General features: G+C 37.3%; 1 protein-coding gene across 7 annotated transcripts in view; it reads right to left on the minus strand.

Moving 5' to 3' along the window:
- The window catches only part of SPAG9 (sperm associated antigen 9), a 135,903-nt gene that overhangs the window by 87,643 nt on the left and 26,781 nt on the right, over nucleotides 1–21,479 (minus strand). For 6 of the 7 annotated variants that reach the window (XM_048224077.2, XM_048224074.2, XM_057318292.1 and 3 more), the window contains exon 2: nucleotides 13,364–13,484. In XM_048224077.2, coding sequence (XP_048080034.1) covers nucleotides 13,364–13,484 — 121 coding nt within the window. Of the gene's footprint in view, nucleotides 1–5,621; nucleotides 5,641–13,363; nucleotides 13,485–21,479 lie in introns of those variants that run through there. The other variant, XM_057318293.1, reaches the window with a different exon arrangement.

A 21,479-nucleotide genomic window follows, 5' to 3' on the forward strand; every position in this document is an offset into this window, starting at 1 on the left:
CCTCCAACAGCTACATCCTGCAGAAGAGTGGCACATTTGTTACAATCAAAGAACCTACACTGACATCAGTATCACCCAAAGCCTACAGTGTACATTAGGATTCACTCCTGGTGCTGAATATTCTACAGATTTGGACAAATATATAATGACACGTATCCACCATTATAGTTTTCATACGGAATAGTTTTACTGCCTTAAAAATCCTGTGCTCCACTTATTCATTCCTCTCCCTTAACCTTGGCAACCACTGATCTTTTTACTGTCTCCATAGTTTTGCCTTTTCCAGAATCCCCATAGCGCTGGAATCACGTGGTATGTAGCCTTTACACTTTGGCTTCTTTCGCTTTGTAATATGCATTTGGGGTTCCTCTGTGTCTTTTCATGGCTTGATAGCTCATTTATTTTTAGCACCAAATAATATTACATTGTAGAGATGTGCCACAGTTTATTCCTATCTATTATTTTCCTAGGAGCAACGATCTTAAAATTATAAGCCTAAATGTTTACCATCTCTTCTAAACACAAAAGTTAATTTTCTTAATCCACAAAAAGTGGTACTGTACGATATTTCCAGTGAGTATTGCTGCATATTACAGACTTGTATTCTGACAGATGATTTCCACCTTTCCACTGTTTTCTTTTTTTTTTTAATTGAGAAAGTGAGAGCATGAGTGGAGGGGCAGGGAGAAGGAGGAGGGAGAAGCAGACTCCCCGCTGAGCAGGGAGCCCAACACCGGCTCGATCTCAGGACCCTGGGATCATGACCTTAGCCGAAGGTAAGGTTAACCAACTGAGCCACTTGGGAGCCCCTTTCCACTATGTTCAATGCAAAATAAATGACAAGTATGCTTAACCCTGTCTTTGCTTTTTATATAAATATGTATTTTACCTGTTACACTATTTAAGACTACCAGTTTTATTTTTTCAGCAAAAGATCCAGACTACAAGCAGAACACATTCATCTCAAAATATAAATTGACAGCACTGATAGACTGCAATTTATTGCACCCTCTATTTTTTATTAGTCTGGTGCATCATTATTGTATTCTGATTTTATTTCTGATCTATAACCATGCTTTCTAAGACCCCAATAAAACCTTCAACCCCTTAAAAATAAATGACAGTCTTTAAGTTTTCACAAATACACCAACAGCCCTAACAATACTGGAAAATGGTCTGAGGTGGTATCATTCACAAAAAGACAAAACTGAAATCCACTCTTCTTCCACCTATTTAAGACCAAAATCTCTACAGTTAGACCATTTCCCATTCTATATGCCTCCAATACAAATATTCCCTTTCGGTTTTTTTTTTTTTTTAAGTATTTATTTAAGTAATCTTTACACCCAATGTGGGGCTCAAACTAACAATCCCACGATCAAGAGTCACATGCACTTCCATCTGAGACAGCCAAGGTGCCCCAAATATTCCCTTTAGTGCCACATGTTTTAAATCAAATTATAAAGGCTGGCAATTCAGAAAGAAATACCAATACAGAAAAGAAAACTGAAAATCTGAAAACTAATAAACAATCAGTAATATAACTTTGTGTAAGGCACTTCCCAGGACAATATGCTATTTTATAAAAGTGAGACATAACAGTTTTTTCCCACATTCATTTTCATTATTTTACACCACTAAAGAAGATAATTCTTAAAATTACTTTATAGTATGATAAAATTCACTAACCTGAGAATGTATCTCATGAGTGTACAAAATAAAATTTGGGACAAGAAATATTTTCTACCTTTACTAAAGCGCTCTATGATCAAGTCCAGAAGTCTTTCTAGAATAATACAGTGCATTTACACATAAAATCCGGGTGGCAAAAAATTTTTCTCCAAAATTTATAATGGATTCAACTCCTCATGCCCATTGCTAAGTTTCCAGGGGCAAGATAAGATTTGCAGCATATAAACACATGTATCTTGTTAGCAAAACCTAACCAATAAATTAGAAATTGACTTCCTTCTAAAAAGGAAGTTTTAACACCTTTATACTAATCACCTTCTTAAAATATTTTCTATTGCTTTGTTCATATGATCTTAGGGACTATTTTCAATAATCAACACTGGGTGTTCTCTCATAATTTATCAGTCATAGATACTAAAACATTCTATTCACCTCGAATTTTGTTTTGTTTTTTAAAATATTTAAGTTATCTCTACACACAACATGAGGCTCAAACTCAGGACCCTGAGATCAAGAGCTGCATGCTCTTCCGAATGAGGCAGCCAGGCACTCCTATCCACCTTGAATTTTATTTTTTTTTTATTTTTATTTCATTTTTTTTAAAGATTTTATTTATTTATTTGACAGAGAGACAGCCAGTGAGAGAGGGAACACAAGCAGGGGGAGTGGGAGAGGGAGTAGCAGGCTCCCAGCAGAGGAGCCTGATGTGGGGCTCGATCCCAGAATGCCGGGATCACGCCCTGAGCTGAAGGCAGACGCTTAATGACTGCGCTACCCAGGCGCCCCTCCACCTTTAATTTTAAAGTAAATGCAGGGGCGCCTGGGTGGCACAGCGGTTAAGCGTCTGCCTTCGGCTCAGGGCGTGATACCGGCGTTATGGGATCGAGCCCCACATCAGGCTCCTCTGCTATGAGCCTGCTTCTTCCTCTCCCACTCCCCCTGCTTGTGTTCCCTCTCTCACTGGCTGTCTCTATCTCTGTCAAATAAATAAAAAAAAATAAAATCTTTAAAAAAAAAAAAAATAAAAAATAAAGTAAATGCAGACAAATTAGCTCATGGTTAAAATGTCTACATAAATTAGATTTAAACCTGTAGAAATGATAATCAGTTCCTCTAGCCTAAGTATTCTCCATTTTCATCTTCCTCTACACCCCAGTGTAAGAATAAATTAGAGCCTACTGACCTCAGTCTATTTACTTGAAGCCCTTAAATGATTTATTACTGCATCCCATCAAAATTAAACAGAAAACTTGTTATTTTGTATTGTCATATCCAGATGTATCATTGATAACTAACTATATAAATCAAAATAAGAACACTAAAATATATTACCTATTACTAGTAGACAACCACAGCATTACAAAGATGGTTCAAACACTAAGTTACTACTTTACCACTTATGAACTGGAAATTAAAAAAGCCAGGACACCCATGATATCCAAGGGATATCATCCCAAAGGGGTTGTTCATTATACTCAACTCTGCAAAACTACATGGGCTTTCAAATAGTTATAAATAAGTTAAAGTTCGGTTTTTTTCTCTGGTTCTCAGACCAGCAATATATAGGCAATAAAAGGCGGGGGGGAAGGAGGGGTACACAAAATGCCATACAATGTCCATACAATGGAATATTACTCAGCCCTAAAAAGGAACGAAGTACTGCTGATACATACTACAACAGGAAAGAACTTATGCTAAGTGAAAGAAGCCAGTCACAGAAGATCACATATTGTATGATTCCATTTATATGAAATGTCCAGGATAGACAAATCCGGAGAAACAGAAAATAGATCAGTGATTGCCAGGGACTAGGGGGAAGCAGGGAATGGGGAGTGACCGTTAACAGGTATGGGTTTCTATTTGGAGTGGTGAGAGTGATCTGGAATTAAGACTGTTGTGATGGTTGTACAACCTTGTGAATATACTAAAAAACCACTGATCTGTATACTCTAAAATGGTGGATTTTACAGTATATGAATTATATTTATTTTTTTATTTTAAGTAGGCTCTTGAACTCACGACCCTAAGATTAGGAGTCACAAGCTCTACCAGCTGAGCCAGCCAGATGCAATGTAAGTTATATATATTTTTAAAAGATGTCATTCAAAACCTATCCCTAATATAAGCATCAGAAAATTACACCTTAATTTAATAGTAACCTATCTTTTAAAGGAAGAGACATCAAATGGTAAGAGAACAAAAGAAAATCTCAATACTTAGTAAATGTTTGTTGAATAAATGAATATGCAGTGAAGAGTTTTAAAGTGATAATAGCCAGAGTAACCTTGAAGTTATTTAAAAATGAGATTATATAAGAGCACAAATTAGAAATGCTATCTTTTCATTCGAATTTGCCGTTTTTTCTTCCTCAGATAGTTCACAAGTCGGAACAACAGGCAGATGATCGCTAAGCTTTAGGTACATTCACTCCCTTGCCTCAACACTTGAGCAAAATCATGTAACATCTACTAAAGCTCTTAAGCTAAAGCAAAGACTAGCCAGATATTAACCAAGCAATTTCCTCTTTTTCTTAGACACATTGCTAGATGGCATACCGCAGCCTCTATAGTTCGTTTCTGATTGAGTTATGGCCACTGAAGTAGAGACAAAAGCTGTGTGTACCACTCCTAAGGCCTGGCCCAATAAAAACCTTCCACACACAACTGTCCACTCCCTTTCTCCTCCCCTCTACCTTAGCGTAGGTGAGTATGATGAACCTGGAGCCAGAAGTTGTAAAAAGCCTGCATCTCCAAAGGAGCTACCCACCTACTGGAAACATTCATTTTAATTTTTACATGAGCAAGAAATAACATATCACATTTGAGTCATTATATATGTATTTTGTGGCACGGCTGCTACCGCAACTAGAGTTACTTTAACTCATATATTAGCTTATAAACGCGCATTGAATCCTCTTAAAAGGCATTCTAAATCATCGAAGGCATGTTACCCCATGGTGATTTTAAACAGTTTATGAATTTGTTATTCTGGACGATTTTCTGAATGTTTTTCTGGCAATGATTTTCTTCAATATAAAACCTCCAGCAAGTACCTTGATAGAAACTATCTATAATTGTATTTCATGTTTCCTTTACCTCTACTGTGATTCAAAATATTAGTATTATCTTTTTAGGTGTGTAAGTTAACCACCAAAATCATGTAACAAATTCAGAACCTCTCACTTTTCTGAAAATACTTACAATACTCAGCACAACACAGATGTGGACTCCCGCTTTCTCAAGGCCTAAGTCACATGAGATAAAATAGTGTTTAACAGAGAAGTACTTTTAAATGCTGGGAAGAGCCATCTCTTCCAAGTCATGTATGCCACTAAGTAATCGGTAAAGGGAAAAGAAAAGGGAAGTTGAAGGGACAGGGAAAAGCAGGAAAGAAAGGCCCAACTGGACAAGGACAGCAGACATCCGCAAAAGCCTCAAGTACCAAAAAGTTAACCTATGCCTATTATTGTTGCACTATATGTAGAGTGTATTAAAAGATCATTTCTTGTTTAAGAGTTCCGATGTGAAACCAAATGTAAAAATGATCTGAGGAAAAATCCTAAAACTTTATCATTTTACTCATCAAACTTGCCACAACCTGAGATTAACTGGAAATAAACAAGATTCTGCTCATCCTTCCCTATACCAAAACAACAAATAAATGAATCTGCCATTCTTAAAAAAAAAAACTGCTAATATTCTGAAGAAAAAAAAATCAAACAGATGAGGGCATCTAAAAAGAAAAGGGGGGGAGAGGGCAAGAGAAAAGAAGAATCAAAAGACTAATCCAAAATTTCCCCCTTTTAATAGCTAATAGAGATTATTCAGCCTCATATTAAATGCTCTTTCTGTCCATCTTTCCAAAGAGCAAGACGACATGATTAAGGCAGGAAGAGCCACCTGCTCGGCCTGCTCAAAATCAGAGCTTACCTCCTTAGATTGATGGCCTGTGCCAAGTTTGGAACACCTTCCATCTCTGTTGTCTTCTGCCCCATCAGACTGCTGATAGGCCTATGGGGGGAAGAAAGAGAAACACACCTGCTAGAATGCCGTGTCCAACTCATTATTTGCCTTCTCAAAAGGAATCATCAGTTCTTACTATTCATGGAAGGCAGATAATCCAATAGTTATTTGGCCTCAGAAGATTGGCATTGGTCTTTCGGAAGCCTCTCCTTGAACAATTGAGTATCCAAAGTCTCAACAGGTAAGCAAGAATCAAATGCTGACTTAACAGCAAACAAATCTCAGACAACCACATCGAAACAGTAATAAAAGCCTCTCCGCTGCCAACTAAGTCATGCACCATGTCTCTAAAGTTCAAAAGATTTTCAGACAGATAGATGTTATTAATCAACAACACAATGTGAAATGCTAAAGCATTCTCATGAATTGATGATCATATCCTGAAAACAGAGTAAGAATAACTTCAAAGAATCTCTGTGGTAGAGATCTGACCTAGTCTCTTGTCTTGAAGATGTTACCTAAGCCGTCCACATCAGAAAGTTGACTACTCTTCTACCTGAAGTCTCTATGTGGGGAGAGTCCATGCTTTCCCCAGTACACAGTCCTATGTATCACCTTCACGGTCAAGATATACTTCCCCATAATCAACCAAAATCAACAGATAACATTTTCTCTAATTTAATCTGCCAAAATTACAGAAAAACAACTTGACATCTTCTTTACCTATCCCTTTATATGCTGAAGTAATCAAATCATTCATTTTTATTCTGTTCTCTAAGCTAAACCACCATATCCCTTCACTCTTACTAATAAAATTAATTTTCTATGAAACTTTAGTTCTAGATAAAATTAATTATAAACTACAACCTTAAGGTTCTCAATAGACAACACTAGACTACAGAAATGAGAGAGTCCAAATACAGATAATGAGACATGAAACACATCTGAAGACCACATATAGTACCTAATGAAGCAGAATAAAATGTTAGTGTTTGCATAAATTATCTTGTGCTTAATTTTCAGCCTTCCCTCTAAAAATAAGCTCCAAAAAAAAAAAGAAACCCTTGTATAAAGTTTATTAAATATACATGATGTTCTTAATATGGCAAAGAATTCAAGTTAAATGGACTAAAAAAGTAACCATTTTTTAAAATAACTTTCTATATAATGAATTTCGTTTTGTAATTTTTTTTTAAAGTAAGCTCTATGCTCAATGTGGGGCTTGAACTCACAACCTTGAGATGAAGGGTTGCACATTCTACCAACTAAGACAGCAAGGTGCCCCTCATTCTGTCCTTTTTTCTAAGTCAGGAGATATATGAAACTCCTAAAGTTGCCTTATTAAAAATATGCTTTCAACAAAAATACAGATCATCAGTTTTCTACTTTAATCACTCTAAAAATAATGTAGAAGGGTCTATTGACAAGAAAACATTAAAATGGAAAAAGTGACCTACTGCAATATTATTCAATTTTTCAGAATATTAATATTTATTGCCAATCACAAAGCACAGTAAAGGGGCTGATAAAGCATTTTATCGACCTGAAGGTATTTTTTTTAAGTGACTGGAAAAACAGTGTCAGAAAATATTTAGGCCCAACTATTAACTTTGGCATGAGTCTATCTATACCTGGTACCTTAAAAATGGTTTATTTTTCCTCTTTGTTGCGAACATTTCAATTCATCACTAACAGACAGACCTTGCTTATAAATGATCCCCAAAATGGAGGTCTGCTCTAATCCCTTTATTTCTTTAAAATAAAATTTTTAAAAATGTTAACGATTATACTACCTCCCTGTGCTTTCCATCTAGCAATATGCTCATTCTTATGACCAAGAAATCAGAAGTGTTTTCCTTCCAAAAATAATACATGTTTCAAGGTAAAGACTTCAAGTTATTTTATTAGACTAAGATCTTCATAGCAAATTTAAAAAGCAAATGAATGTTATATGGGGGATGGAAAGAGCAAAAGGTCAGAATAAATCTCTACTACAATGTCATCAGCTGTCAAAATCATTTTTCCATTTAATTTAAAAAAGGAATTTTCATTCAAAGGAAGGAAGACCAGATTCAGAAGAGCCCTTAAGTAGCTTAAAATCATTGCCATCATCTCCACAATTCAAGGGAAAAGTTACCTGTTATAAATTCAAAGAGCTTGAGGGAAATAGTTTTCCTAAGAATCAAATAATAAATGTTTCTATATCAGCTCCATGTGCTAATACTTTGCAAATAATGATTCAAATTCATAAGTTATGACAAACAAAATGAAATATGCTACTAAACCATACTTCTCTAATTCTGTTCACATTAAAAATGACCAAACACTATTATAAACCAAGAACCACTAAAATATTCATCTTCCTTGCCCTACTTCCTTAAATACATTCTAAGAAAATTATCAAAATATAGAGAAATCTATAGGTTTGAAAAAATATTCACTGCAATATGATTCACTACACTGGAAAAAATGTCCAACTAACCAACAGAAGTTTAGTTTTTTTAATTTACCTATATTTATTCTTACGTAATTCATTCCTTCATTCTATAAAGGATTTGGGATGATAGCTTATCAGAATGTAACAATTCATTATATATGTATAAAATACAGATCAAGAAGACAACAATTTAAATATGCCAACCGGTAAGGTCCAAACCAGTCCGTAAGCTTGCACTTCTAAATTCGTTCTGAGTTTCAAGTAGCCAAGGTAAAAAAACAAACTGGCCATTAAATAATTCTCATTAGAATAAAGGAGAAAATGCACCCCAGAGAAAATGCACCCCAGAGAAAATAAGAACTGATAATAGCTGGCATAGCTTCTAGATGGTATGTATAGGCAGACATTAAAAAAAAAAAGATTATAAAAGAGAAATAGTGTTAAAGAAAATATACAAAATTATATGTACACTCTAACTGCAGTGATATAAAAACATAGTATATATGGAAAAAGACTAGAAGGTCATACACAACCTTCTCCCCCACAATACTGATTTGTTTGGCTGCAATGACCATACTATATTCTTTTGTACTACAAACATATTCTTCTGTACCAAGCTAAATGCTAGGCATAGAGTAGTATAATATTTTTAATTGTATTAAAATGTCTTTATTTATTTGACTCATTTAAGATAGTATTTGGCTTACAAGAGAGAAATACTCAATATACAAAAGAACTAATGAATATATTTTGTGACAAAGACCCATTACTGCCACATCATGAATAGCAAGGTTGATTACAGACTCCTTCCATAGTTGTCAAGAACCAACAGGACTTTCTCAATCCACAATTTTGTTTTTCCACTCCATGTATGTTTCTGATTCTGCCTTAAGGCTCACAAGATATTAACAACGAAGAAGAGCTATTGTTACTCCTAGATAAGAGATCACATAATACGGCATTTTTAAAAATCCTTTATTCATGTTGGAAAAAAAAAAATCCTACATAGTTCAAATTTTGAAAAGAGAGCAACTAGAAACCTCCGAAATCAAACATGACCACAAAACTGTTAACAAAATTTTTATGGACTCAACTTCTCAATATTGTGAAATCATATCACAACGTGATGTTTCCAAACTATCAAAAGCTATAAACTATGTCCTTAATTCAGTTCCTATTTCTTGACGTTTTCTTGCTTCTCAAATAGCAAGTTAACTACAACCAAAATTTCCCTTTTTAACATAGGAAGTCGTCTTCAAAGCAGAACTTAGACTTTTACTGTGGCTACTTTTTAAAGAGGATATGTGCCCTAAAACATACCAATTGGAATTGACAGACAGTCTTTAAAATTAAAGACTCTAACCTATGAATATAAACATGGAAACTGGACAAGATACTGTTATCACACTGCACTCAAAAAATGGCACTAAACAGAAAAAATTGCACCCATCCCTCCTATGTTATAAATATCATTATCGGTAATTTTCATGGCCTAAAAGAAGTGTTTATTTAAAAACAGATGTCAGGAACACCAAAAAGCATTCGAAACATTTTAAAAGTTTAAGACAATGAAAATAAAAATAGATGTCACATTACAGTAACTTTAACAAAAAATCACAATATATTCTTTTTTAAAAACCTATTAGAATTTAAATTAAATAGTCCAGATATTCTGTTGCTTATCATATAAAAAAGAATCCACATACTCTGACATAACCTATTTACATTTCTTTTCATCTTTTAAAAAACATATTCCCAGTCCTGGTTTTCCAAAAGGATAAGGCATTGGTGATACCTCCTACCTCCACCTTTTTTAAAAATAGGGAGCTTTGACTCATATTAAGAGATTTGAGGGAGGGAAAACTAAGAAGGTAAAATGAAAAAATAGTCAAACATTTCTCCCCCGCACACATTTTTTTCACATGTTTAAATGTGGTAAAATAAAGACTTGAAGAAAATTTTAAGATAGTTAGATTTCACATTATACCCAGTTAAGGGTTAAAGAAAAACAGAAGGAAGAGAGTGGAAAGCAATTAGATGGAAGACTGAAAAAGACTAAGGCATCAAAGGAAAAGGGAGTAAGTTCCAGAGCATTAATGCAAGAAGACTCTCTACGGCCTCAGCTCTTCGACCAAGCGATTCAGTGTTAGAGTTTTGTGCGTCTGAATGGTCAATTTTGAATAACCACAGTTTTAAGTTTTTTAACTGTTATTTAGACACCAAGATTTATTTCAAAATAGGATGGCAAACTCCCAGGGAGAGAAATTCTTGGTGGGATATTATATTAAAAACAAAAATAAAGTTTTCAGATTAAATTTAGCTCAAAGACCATACCTACTTGAAGAATTTCCTCATCTCTTGCCTAGAGAATTAGAAATCATTTTTAAATGGTATTTTATTTTTTTAAAATTACTTTAAATTAAGATGGAAAACACTAGTAATCAGTACTTTTGAGAGAGAAATGAGAGGACAGATACCACAAAGAGTAACAATTCCAAAAAGCTGGATATATGACTCACTAGTCTGGGTAGCAAATCTTAATTAAAAGCCTACTTTATTTTGTTTACGTTTACCAGAAAGGAACAGGAAGCAGGTTTTTTAAATTTTAGTAATAAAAGGGATAAAGTGTATGTGAAAAAATAAAAATAGCAATTCATTCCATTTAGTGACTTTTGTGGAAAAAGTAGCAGTATCTCCTTTGAAGATTTTATTTGTTTGTTTATTTATTTATTTAAGAGAGAGGCAGCATGAGCAGGGGGAGGGGCAGAAGGAAATAGAGAATCTCAAGCAGACTCCTCACTGAGTGTGGAGCCCAATTCAGGGCTCGATCTCACACCCCTGAAATCATGACCTGAGCCAAAATCAAGAGTTGGACGCTTCTGGGTGCCTGGGTGGCTTAGTCAGTTAAGCGTCTGCCTTTGGCTCAGGTCATGATCCTGGAGTCCCGGGACTGAACCCCGCATTGGGCTCCCCGCTTAGGAGGGAGTCTGCTTCTCCCGCTGCCCCTCCCCCCACTCGTGTTCTCAATCTCTCTCTCAAATAAATAAAATCTTAAAAAAAAAAAAAAAAGTCAGACACTTAACCAACTGAGCCACCCAAGGTGCCCCAACAGTATCTCCTTTGAATGTGAGAAAGATGGTTTCAGGTAAATTTGTCCTATAATATCTCCCTTATCACTGAAACAGATTACTTCGTGTATAAAAGGATTCTAGCCAAGAAGTTCCCTTCTAAGTTAAAAGAAAATGTCCTTATCCAAAACTTGGTACTCTTCAGGAATCAAAAGGAAAATACAACAAAGTAAAACAATGAGGTTGGTTCTGCGAACTGTGCCTTTAGTGTCTGGTTCTAAAATACTATACAATCTCTGATATGAAAACACAATCTAGTTAGAATTAAAATATTATCTCCAATAGCTATTTTTCTTCTTTGAATAGAGAATGCTCAACTCTTGAAATGTACCAAAAGCTAGCAAATGCCACAAGACTGTTTCTCTAGGTGAGTGGTACTCACAGCACTGTGACTCCAGTAGTGTATTTGTTAGTGTTTGCACTGTGCAGTCCATCATCCAGCTCTCTAAGATCTTAAATTTCTATAGCAGAATCACAGAAATCATTCGATATATTCAATGTGAACAAAGGAAGGCTAGAGCACTCTAAGTATCTACAAACTTAAAAGTACAAAGACAGGATATGTGGCTCATTCTGTTTCACTGTAGTTGGCTTCTGTTACCAAACATCCACTGGCTCCCTTCCATGACATCTGCTTAATAGCTATGTGAACTTTCCTTGAATTCTATAATGCTTGAACTCCAGATTCCCAGTGATTCGAGCGTTAGCTCTATTAGGCCATTCCAGAGTACCCGAGGGAGAAGTCAGTTATCATACACTCAGCCTGGTAGTGAGTGAAGGTTATCAACCATGAATTCCTATCTTTAACAGCAGGTGTCACTATGTAGCCTTAATGGTTGATGCAGGACGCTTGCTGGTCACCTCCTGCTCCCAAGGATTCTGAAAGTTTACAGACAGTGCTGTGGGGGAAAACTGAAGAGCTCTCAGCCAGCCCAAATCAAACACGAAAACAGGCTATGAAGTTTCTCCCCATTTATTTTCTAATTTTGACTTAATTAGGTCCAATTCATTAGCCAAAAAGAGAAATCATCCTTGGAGTTTGAAACAACAGTTATTTTTAAATTAAGAATAAGATGAAATTTTATTAAAAATGAAATAATTCTGAAAAATGATATTCTGTTACCCTACACTCCTGCAGTTTTCCACTAGAAAAGAATGAAAAAGAGAATTCAGTAATTTTTTTTTTTAAGTAAACTCTGTGCCCAACATAGGGCTTGAACTTACAAACCCGAGATCGAGTCACATACTCTACCAACTGAGCCAGCCAGGTGTCCCAGGAATTCAGTAATTTTTTTTTTTAAAGATTTTATTTATTTATTGACAGAGAGAGAGTCAGCCAGTGAGGGAGGGAACACAAGCAGGGAGAGTGGGAGAGGAAGAAGCAGGCTCCCAGCGGAGGAGCCCGACATGGGGCTCGATTCCAGGATCCCGGGATCACGCCCTGAGCCGAAGGCAGACGCTCAACGACTGAGCCACCCAGGCGCCCCTTGGTAATTTTTTTTATACGTATTTCAGAGCTAGAGTTTTTGTCACATTTGTAAATTTCAAAGCAATACAGAAAGCAAAGGAACTGTGTGTAGTGGATCAAAATCAGAAGAAACGATCCACATGTATACACCCCAGAATCCTGCATAATGGATACAGTATAATGTTAACCACAAAAGCTGAGAGCTAAACTGACGAAGAGTCTTTTTCTTTTTTTTTTTTTTTAAGATTTTTTATTTATTTATTTGTCTGTGAGAGAGGGAGAGAGAGGGGGATGGGGTGGGGGGGAGTGCACAAGCAGGGGGAGGGAAAAGCAGGCTCCCCGTCAAACAAGGAGCCTAACTCGGGACTTGATCCCAGGACCCCGGGACCATGACCCAAGCCAAAGGCAGACGCCTAACTGACTGAGTCACCCAGGCATCCCTGAAGAAAAGAGTCTTAAAGGTATCTTGGATTTAGTTATTTCTGCAGACATCGGAACCACAAGAAAACGTGAACAAAAAAGAACTGAACCTAGCTTCCAGGTCTCACTCTTCAGTCTGGGGTGGTGACAATTCCAAGCATGTATGTGGAAGCCCAGTCAAATGTCAAGATGAGTCACTGTGCTATTAGAGCCCACTCTTTAATGTGTACTTATGAGGAGAAGTATTTTTACTTACTCTGGTCAGCATAGTTTTTTGCTTTGAGTTCAAGTTGTCTTGTTTGAGATTCTAAAGATTCCACTCGGGTCTGTAAATCCTTTTTTTCCTGTTCTTGAGAGTCTTCAAATTCAATGAATTTCTAATAGAAAACAAAAGTATTATTTTTATTAGAAAAATGAAAAAAAAATTTTTTAAGATTTTATTTATTTGACAGAGAGAGATACAGCGAGAGAGGGAACACAAGCAGGCAGAGTGGGAGAGGGAGAAGCAGGCTTCCCGCTGAGCAGGGATCCCAATGTGGGGCTTGATCCCAGGACCCTGGGATCATGACCTGAGCCGAAGGCAGATGCTTAACGACTGAGCCACCCAGGCACCCCGAAAAATGAAAATTTTTTAACATTATCAATGTTATCAACATTATCAACTCCTGTGTTTCCTGGTATCAAGAATCACAAGTAGGCATTAACTACTCAGAAGGATCTAAGAATCAGGAACTTATGTTGATTTTTTAGTTTCTCTATAAAACCTTCCAAATATAGAATGAAAAACATGACCAAATAGTTTTTGAAGTGTTTCACTTCATATAATAGGCATTCCAAAGAAAATACAAGCAACCTATTCCAAATATATGAATCCTTTAACTAGCATATTTGCATATTCATCTGAGTTGAAGACAGTTTTTTTACATAATGCAGAACATGTACAACAAATGAAGAACTAAAGAAGGATGACGTGTCAATAAATATTTGTTCAACAATTATTTGGTTAATAAACAGTCTTTTAGATTACCTGAACTATGGAGTTCTACTTCCTGAGAAAAAGAGCACTTACTAGAAGTAACTCCACCAATCAAATTCAATTTACTAAAACTGTTTTTGTCAAGAAGATTATTATTATTACTAAATCTGGGGCGCCTGGGTGGCTCAGTCATTAAGTGTCTGCCTTCAGCTCAGGGTGTGATCCCAGAGTCCTGGGATCGAGCCCCACATCGGGCTCCCTGCTCCGCAGGGATCCTGCTTCTTCCTCTCCCACTCCCCCTGCTTATGTTCCCTCTCCTGCTGTCTCTCTGTCAAATAAATAAATAAATAAATTTTTTAAAAAAGATTATTATTAAATCTAATCATTAAGTCTCAGTCCTCATCTTAATTATTCTATCAGCATCATCAGACATCTGATCACTCACTCCTTAAACACTTTTTTTTTTTTTAATGTGGCTTCCAGGACTTTGTTTTCATTCTACGTTACTGGCTGCCTCTTAGTCTTCTTTGCTGGTTCTTCCTCTTCTCCCCAATTTCTTCACATTCACAAGCTCAGTACTTGGACAATTTTCTCCCGTCATTGTTTACTCTTATTCCCTGGTGATCTCATCCAGTTTAATGGCTTTAAATACTAACTATATGCTGACAACCTCCAAATTTCTAGTCCAGTCTCTAGCCTAGACCTGAATTCCGTATTTGTATGTCCAACTGCCTACTGGACAACTTTGCTGATTTGAATGTCTAATAAGCATCTTAACCTTCACATGTCAAAGCTTGCTCCTCCTGGTCTTACCTTGCTCATTTAATTACTGTGGTCAGTTGCTCAGGCTCAAAACTTGAGTCAGCTTTGATTCTTCTCTTTCTCTAACACCTCATATCCAATCTATTAGCAAATCTACCTTCAGATCCAACCACTTTTCATCATCTCCACCACCATCCTGGTCTGTGCCAACATTATCTACTGCCTGGATTAATGCAACAACAACAGCCCCCTAACTAATCTCCTAACTTCCACCCTTCCCCCTATAATGCATTCTCAATACGGTAGTTAGAGTGACCCTTTAAAAAGTCAGATGGGGCACCTGGCTAGCTCAGTCAGTAGAACAAGCGACTCTAGATCTTGGAATCATGAGTTCAAGCCCAATGCTGGGTGTAGAGATTACTTAAATAAATACTTAAAAAAAAAAAAAAAGTAAGTCAGAGGGCGCCTGGGTGGCTCAGTCGTTAAGCGTCTGCCTTCGGCTCAGGGCCTGATCCCAGGGTCCCGGGATCAAACACCACATCAGGCTCCCTGCTCTGCTGGGAGCCTGCTTCTTCCTCTCCCACTCCCCCTGCTTGTGTTCCCTCTCTCGCTGGCTGTCTCTCTCTGTGTCAAATAAATAAATAAAATCTTAAAAAAAAAAAAAAAGTCAGATAAATTCACTCCACTGCTCAAAATCCTCTGATCGCTTACATTCTCCCGAAGTCCTTACTAGAGCCTTCCGGGACCAACACAATCTACTGTACTCCTATTTGACACCATCCTCTTCTACTCTTCCCTTTCCCCCTACCTCCCTCACATACTCAAGCTCCCCTGCAGTTCCTTCCACACTCCAAACCTTTGCAATTGCTTCCTACACCCTAGAATTCTCTTTTACAGATATCCAAATGGATTGCCTCCTCATCACCTCCTTAACATCTTTGTTCAAATGTCACCTTTAAAAAAAAAAATGGTTTTATTTCAGAAAGAGAGGAGAGCACTCGCACATGCAAGCATGGGGGGGGTGGGCAGAGGGAGAAGCAGACTCCCTGTTGAGCAGGGAGCCCTTTGTGTTGTGGGGCTCACACCTGGGATCAAGGCACGAGCTGAGGGCGCCTGGGCAGCTCATCGGTTAAGCTGCCTTTTGCTCAGGTCATGATCCCAGGGTCCTTTGATCGAGTCCTGCATAGGGCTTCTTCCTCTGCCTCTTCCCGTTTGAGTGCGCACACGCGCGCGCGTTCTCTCTCTCTCTCTCTCTCTCTCACACACACACACACACACACACACAAATAAATAAATAAATAAATAAATAAATAAAATAAAATCTTAAAAAAAAAAAAAGACCTGAGCCGAAGGCAGACACTTAATGGACTACGCCACCCTGGCACCTGTAAATGTCACCTTCTTAATAAGATTTTCCTTGTGATGATATTTAAAACTGCAATATCCACTCCCTACTTTCCTTCCTGCTTTTCTTCTCTCCACAACTTCCTCACACCTAACACTCTATAAATTTTAACAATTTATTTTATTTATCATCTGCCGTGCCTCACTAGAATATAGACTCCATGAAGGCAGGGCTTTTTAAAAAAGATTTATTTATTCATTTCAGAAAGAGAGAGAAAGGGAGAGAGCACAAGGGGGAGGAGCAGAGGGAGAGCGTGACTCTTAAGCACACTCCCTGCGGGGCATGGAGCCGCACATAGGGCTCCATCCCACCACCCTGAGACCCTGACCTGAACTGAAACCATGAGTTGGGCACCTAACGGACCAAGCCATCTAGGCGCCCCGGGAAAGGATTTTTGTTTTCTTTGCTGCTGTAGTCTCAGTGCAATGATGATGGCACAAATATGTGTTAAATGAATGAATAAACAAATGAAAAAAAACTTTCAGAGTAAAAAACTGAAACCCATACACAAAAATGAGTAGTTCACAAAAAAACTTAGATATTAATATAAATGTATTAATATAAAATGTTTTTGTTCATTACTTTATCTGTCCTGAAACTCTTCAGTCACTACAGTGGACATAGCTTTTTGTCTGCACACACTGCCATCCTTTGGAACTTCTCCCCAGTTTCATGCTAATTCTATTTAGTCCATACAATTCCATTGGTGAAAACTCTATCTCCCTAGGGGTGGGCATATGACTTGATCCAGACAGGTCATTCTTCTCTGGGATATCAGCCAGTTACTAGAAAGAATACTATCGCTCTTCCTCTGGAATCACACACATTAAGAGTTTAACAGGCTTAAACTGCAGATGGACATCTTTTTCCAACATACGGAAAGAGCATGTCTGAGAAATAAAGCCAAAATAAGGGAAAACGAAGAGCGAGAAAGAAGAAAATCCTAATTAAAGGTACTATTTGAGTTCTAGGTTCAGTAGTTCTTGCAGCAAGCATTTTGGAGTTGTTTTTATTTTTTTTTTTCAGTTACATAAACCAATATATTCCTATTTTATATAAGCTTGTTTGAAATTATTTCTATCAGAAGAAACTGAAAGCACCCTAATATAGTCACCTACTTTTCCTTAAGAGCCATTTGGTTTCCTTGTGTTATTAGATAACGTTCTCCTTATCTTTGCAAGATTGAAACCTACAATCTCTGAAACATTGGTTCTTAATCATTCAAGGGTCCACAGACCCATCGGGTAATTTGATATATCCATGAACCATGTTTCCCCAGAAAAAATGCCCTCACCCAACCCGAATTCTGCCTATTTTTCAAAAAGACTCAGAGACCCCTCAAGTCCGTCCACAAACTCCACATTTAGCATCCATGTCCTATACTTTTCTATGAAAATATTCCATATTTGTGAGGTTTCTGGGAAGCATCAAACAGCCGTTGTTTACTTTTCCAGAATACTAATCTAAAGGTAACTGTAAGTAGAAGGAGTAAAGCTTATAGTAAATACAAAAGAGGCAAACTGGGGGCGACTGGCTGGCTCAGTCGGTAGAGCATGCGACTCTCGATCTCAGGGTCTTGATCTCAGGGTCGGGAGTTCAAGCCCCACTTTGGACAAGGAGCCTAATAAAACTCAAAACAAGAACAACAAACAGCGCACCGGGGTGGCTCAGTCAGTGAGCCTGCTTCTCCCTCTCCCTCTGCCCCTCCACCCAGCTCATGTGTTCTCTCTCTCTCAAATAAATAAATGAAATCTTTAAAGCAAATTTTTTAGAAAGAGGCAAACTTGACAAATCATTCATTCATTCATTCATCCATTCATTCATTCAAAAAATGTCTACTATTTACTATACATGGGGAACATGAAACATGACAATATCACACGATCCCTGCCTTTCAAAGGTGTTCACTGTCTATAAACTGAATGCAAGCAGAAAATACAAAGGTTATGTTGAGGAGTGCCTCAGTGGCAGTCAGCTGAACGGCCAACTCTGGGTTTTGGCTCAGGTCGTGATCTCAGCATTATGAGATTCAGCCCAGCGTGGGGCTCCAAGCTCAGTGCAGAGTCGGCTTGGGACTCTGCCCCTCCCCACTGCACTCTTGTACTCTCTTCTCTAAAATAAATAAATCTTAAAAAAAATAAAATAAAGGTTATGTTGAACAGAAAAGCAGTAGCTATATAACAGGATGTTGGTGATGAACTCTGAATAAATTACTTCAACATTTTGCCAGGGGATATAAGAAAAGACTAAGAATTAATAAGAAACCGTAATTATTCTGTGGCCTGCTTTGAAAATGATGCTCCCTTGGCTAACTGAACTGCTATATCTGGGTTAAGTAACCAGAAATTTTAGGTTTCTTTTGTGCTATGGATAAAATGCTGTTTTAAAAAACATACAGCAGATGTTTACCAAGTAATACTTAAAATGATCTGCTACTAAACTTTTAACAAAAACTTTACCACTAACAGATTACCAGGCACAGGGGGTGGGGATAGGGGAAAACGGTAAAAGTGGCCAAATGACACAAACTTCAGTTATGAGTAAGCTCTGGGGATACAGTGCACAGCATGACGACTACAGATAATACCACTGTACTATTTACACTTGCAAGTTGCTAAACTAACAGATTTCTAAAGTTCTCACCACAAAAATAAAAACTGAAATTATGTGACATGATATTAACTAACCTTACTGTGGTCGTCACTTTGCAATATGTACGTGTATCACATCATTACGTTGTACACTTCAAACTTACACAATGTTACATACCGATTATTTCTCAAAAAAGCTGGAAAAAAACAACTTTACCACTGTTGTGCCTATTCAGAACTCCTGACGGAAGAAACATCATCATGAGCACACAGCTTCATGTCCGCTTTGTCTCTTAGCGACCCAGTTTGGCTACAGAAGGGCATGAATAATCCATAAGTTTAGCAGTCGCTACACTACTATCTGCTTACTTCACAGGAGAGCATCACACAGACCTACCTAGATGATTGCTGCTTCGGACCTGTTCACATTTCATAATGACTACCGAGACTTTATAACTCTATCACCTTAAGTAAATATGGCTAAAGAAAGAGATTCCCCCCACCACCACCACCACCAAATGACGTGACAGTTCTTGGACTGGCAGCGCTATTTATCTGCAAATGGAAATCTCTTGTTTCTGCAGTTTCCCTTCACAGGAAGGGACTGGCAATAATGAAAATATTCCAAAGCAAATACATAATGGCAGGTCTTTCCCTCAAGCAAATTAAAACAGATAAACATAGAGACTCTAAAACAAACTGCCATCTCTCATAATGGTGTATGTTTTTTTCCTTTCTTATTCTAAACAGTGGATCTTAAATTAAACTTTTGGAATCATGAATTCCTTTGAGAATCTTATGAAAATAGATCCTTTCTTCCAGAAGATAAATACATGAAACACAAAACTGTGCATTCGTATTCACTGCATCTTCAAGGTCTACAAGAAATCCAGAATGATTTTCTCCCATTTATAAAAATAGTAAATGCTGATTTCCCTTAAAATAATCTTTTAAATTCTCTGTGTTCCAAAAATCCCAGTTTTAAATGTGCATTACACCTTGGTTTGGAAACACACAGTTGCCACCCTCATTTAAAATGCTAATGACTATTACACAACAAAAATAAATACTCCTCAGTTCTGATAAGGCATGTTAATAGATCATAAAAGGGCACTGAAAGCTGGAAGGATGAACACATCTTAAGGGCCTTCAGAGTAATCAAGAAAGTTTAACAAATGACTGAAATTTTCTAAATTGTTACCCCCCAAAGAGATCTGTCAAATAGGCTAGTTTGGTGCCATTGTTTTGTGAAATATCCCTGATAATGGAGATAACCCTGGGAACAGAAGTTGCTATAGGGCAGAGTAGCTCAGGAAACACAACACTGATAAATACAAAAAAAAGTGAGAAAATGGCCTAAGCTCTATATGGCACGTAATAGAAAACTGGAATAGAAATAAAGAAGGTGGCATGAAACTCAACTAGATGCCAAAAGGGGGCTCTTGCCAGAAAAAGATTTAGACTCCTCGTAGAAAAGTTTTTTCTGGGTGGGGCTTGGGGGTTCAGTACAAGGGAGGTAATGAGAATTTATTTTTCCTATACCCAACTCTCTCACACTACAGAGAAGATAATGAGGGAATAGGTAGCATGGGTTATTCTTTCTAGAGGCTTTCCACTTCCCTTCCCTGCTCAGAGATCTTTGGTTAGTAGCACATGTGAGTACTGCTGAACCTCATTACTAGCTCTGTATACTACAAACATGATGGCTCTGGTTTTCATCTTCTTGGGGCACCTTGGTGGCTCAGTCGGTTAAAGGTCCAACTCCTGATTTATGAGCTCAGGGTCCTGGGCTCCACCATCAGCAGGGAGTCTGCTTGAGATTCTCTCCCTCTACCCCTCCCCCACCCCACTTGCTCATACACTCTCTCACTTTCTAAAATAAATAAATAAATCTTTAGAAAGAAGGAAAGAAAGACATGTCTACTTTCTACTCCGGCAATTTCAACTTTACACACACTAACTGAGATAATATAAAAATAGGAATATATCCCATTCTGTCACTTTTTAATCAAAGAAAAAAAGTCAGGGCCCCTGGGTGGCTCAGTCTTTTAAGTGTCCGCCTTCTGCTCAGGTCATGATCTTGGGGTCCTGGAATCGAGCCCCAAACTCAGCAGGGAATCTGCTTCTCCCTCTCCCTCTGCCCTTCCACCCCCCTTCTCATTCTCTCTCTCTCAAATGAATAATAAATAAATCTTTAAAAAAGAAAGAAAGAAAGAAAGAAAGAAAGAAAGAAAGAAAGAAGTCACACTTAAATAAAGCCCCACACCTATTTATAAAAACTATTCTCCAGATGTTGGCAGGAGTACAGAATAAGCGGCTGGCAGTAAAAAGATATTTATTACAACTACTAAGTAATGTTATTTACTCTTAAATAACATACTAAATATAAAACTAAAACCCTTTATCTACCCATCCAATCCAAGCAGTTACTTCATGACAGCCATCAAGTAAAAGGAGTAAACAGTTAACAATGTAACATGCTAAGTACTATAATGGAAACAAGTATAAGGAGCAAATGAAACATAGAGAAATAAGTGACCAAATCTGCTTTTTTCCCCAAAGAGTTTGTTTGTTTATTTATTTATTTATTTATTTACTTATTTATTTATGAGACAGACAGAAAGCGGGGGGGGGGTGT

The sequence above is a fragment of the Ursus arctos genome, unplaced genomic scaffold (genome assembly GCF_023065955.2).
Source record: "Ursus arctos isolate Adak ecotype North America unplaced genomic scaffold, UrsArc2.0 scaffold_24, whole genome shotgun sequence".
Classification (NCBI taxonomy): domain Eukaryota; kingdom Metazoa; phylum Chordata; class Mammalia; order Carnivora; family Ursidae; genus Ursus; species Ursus arctos.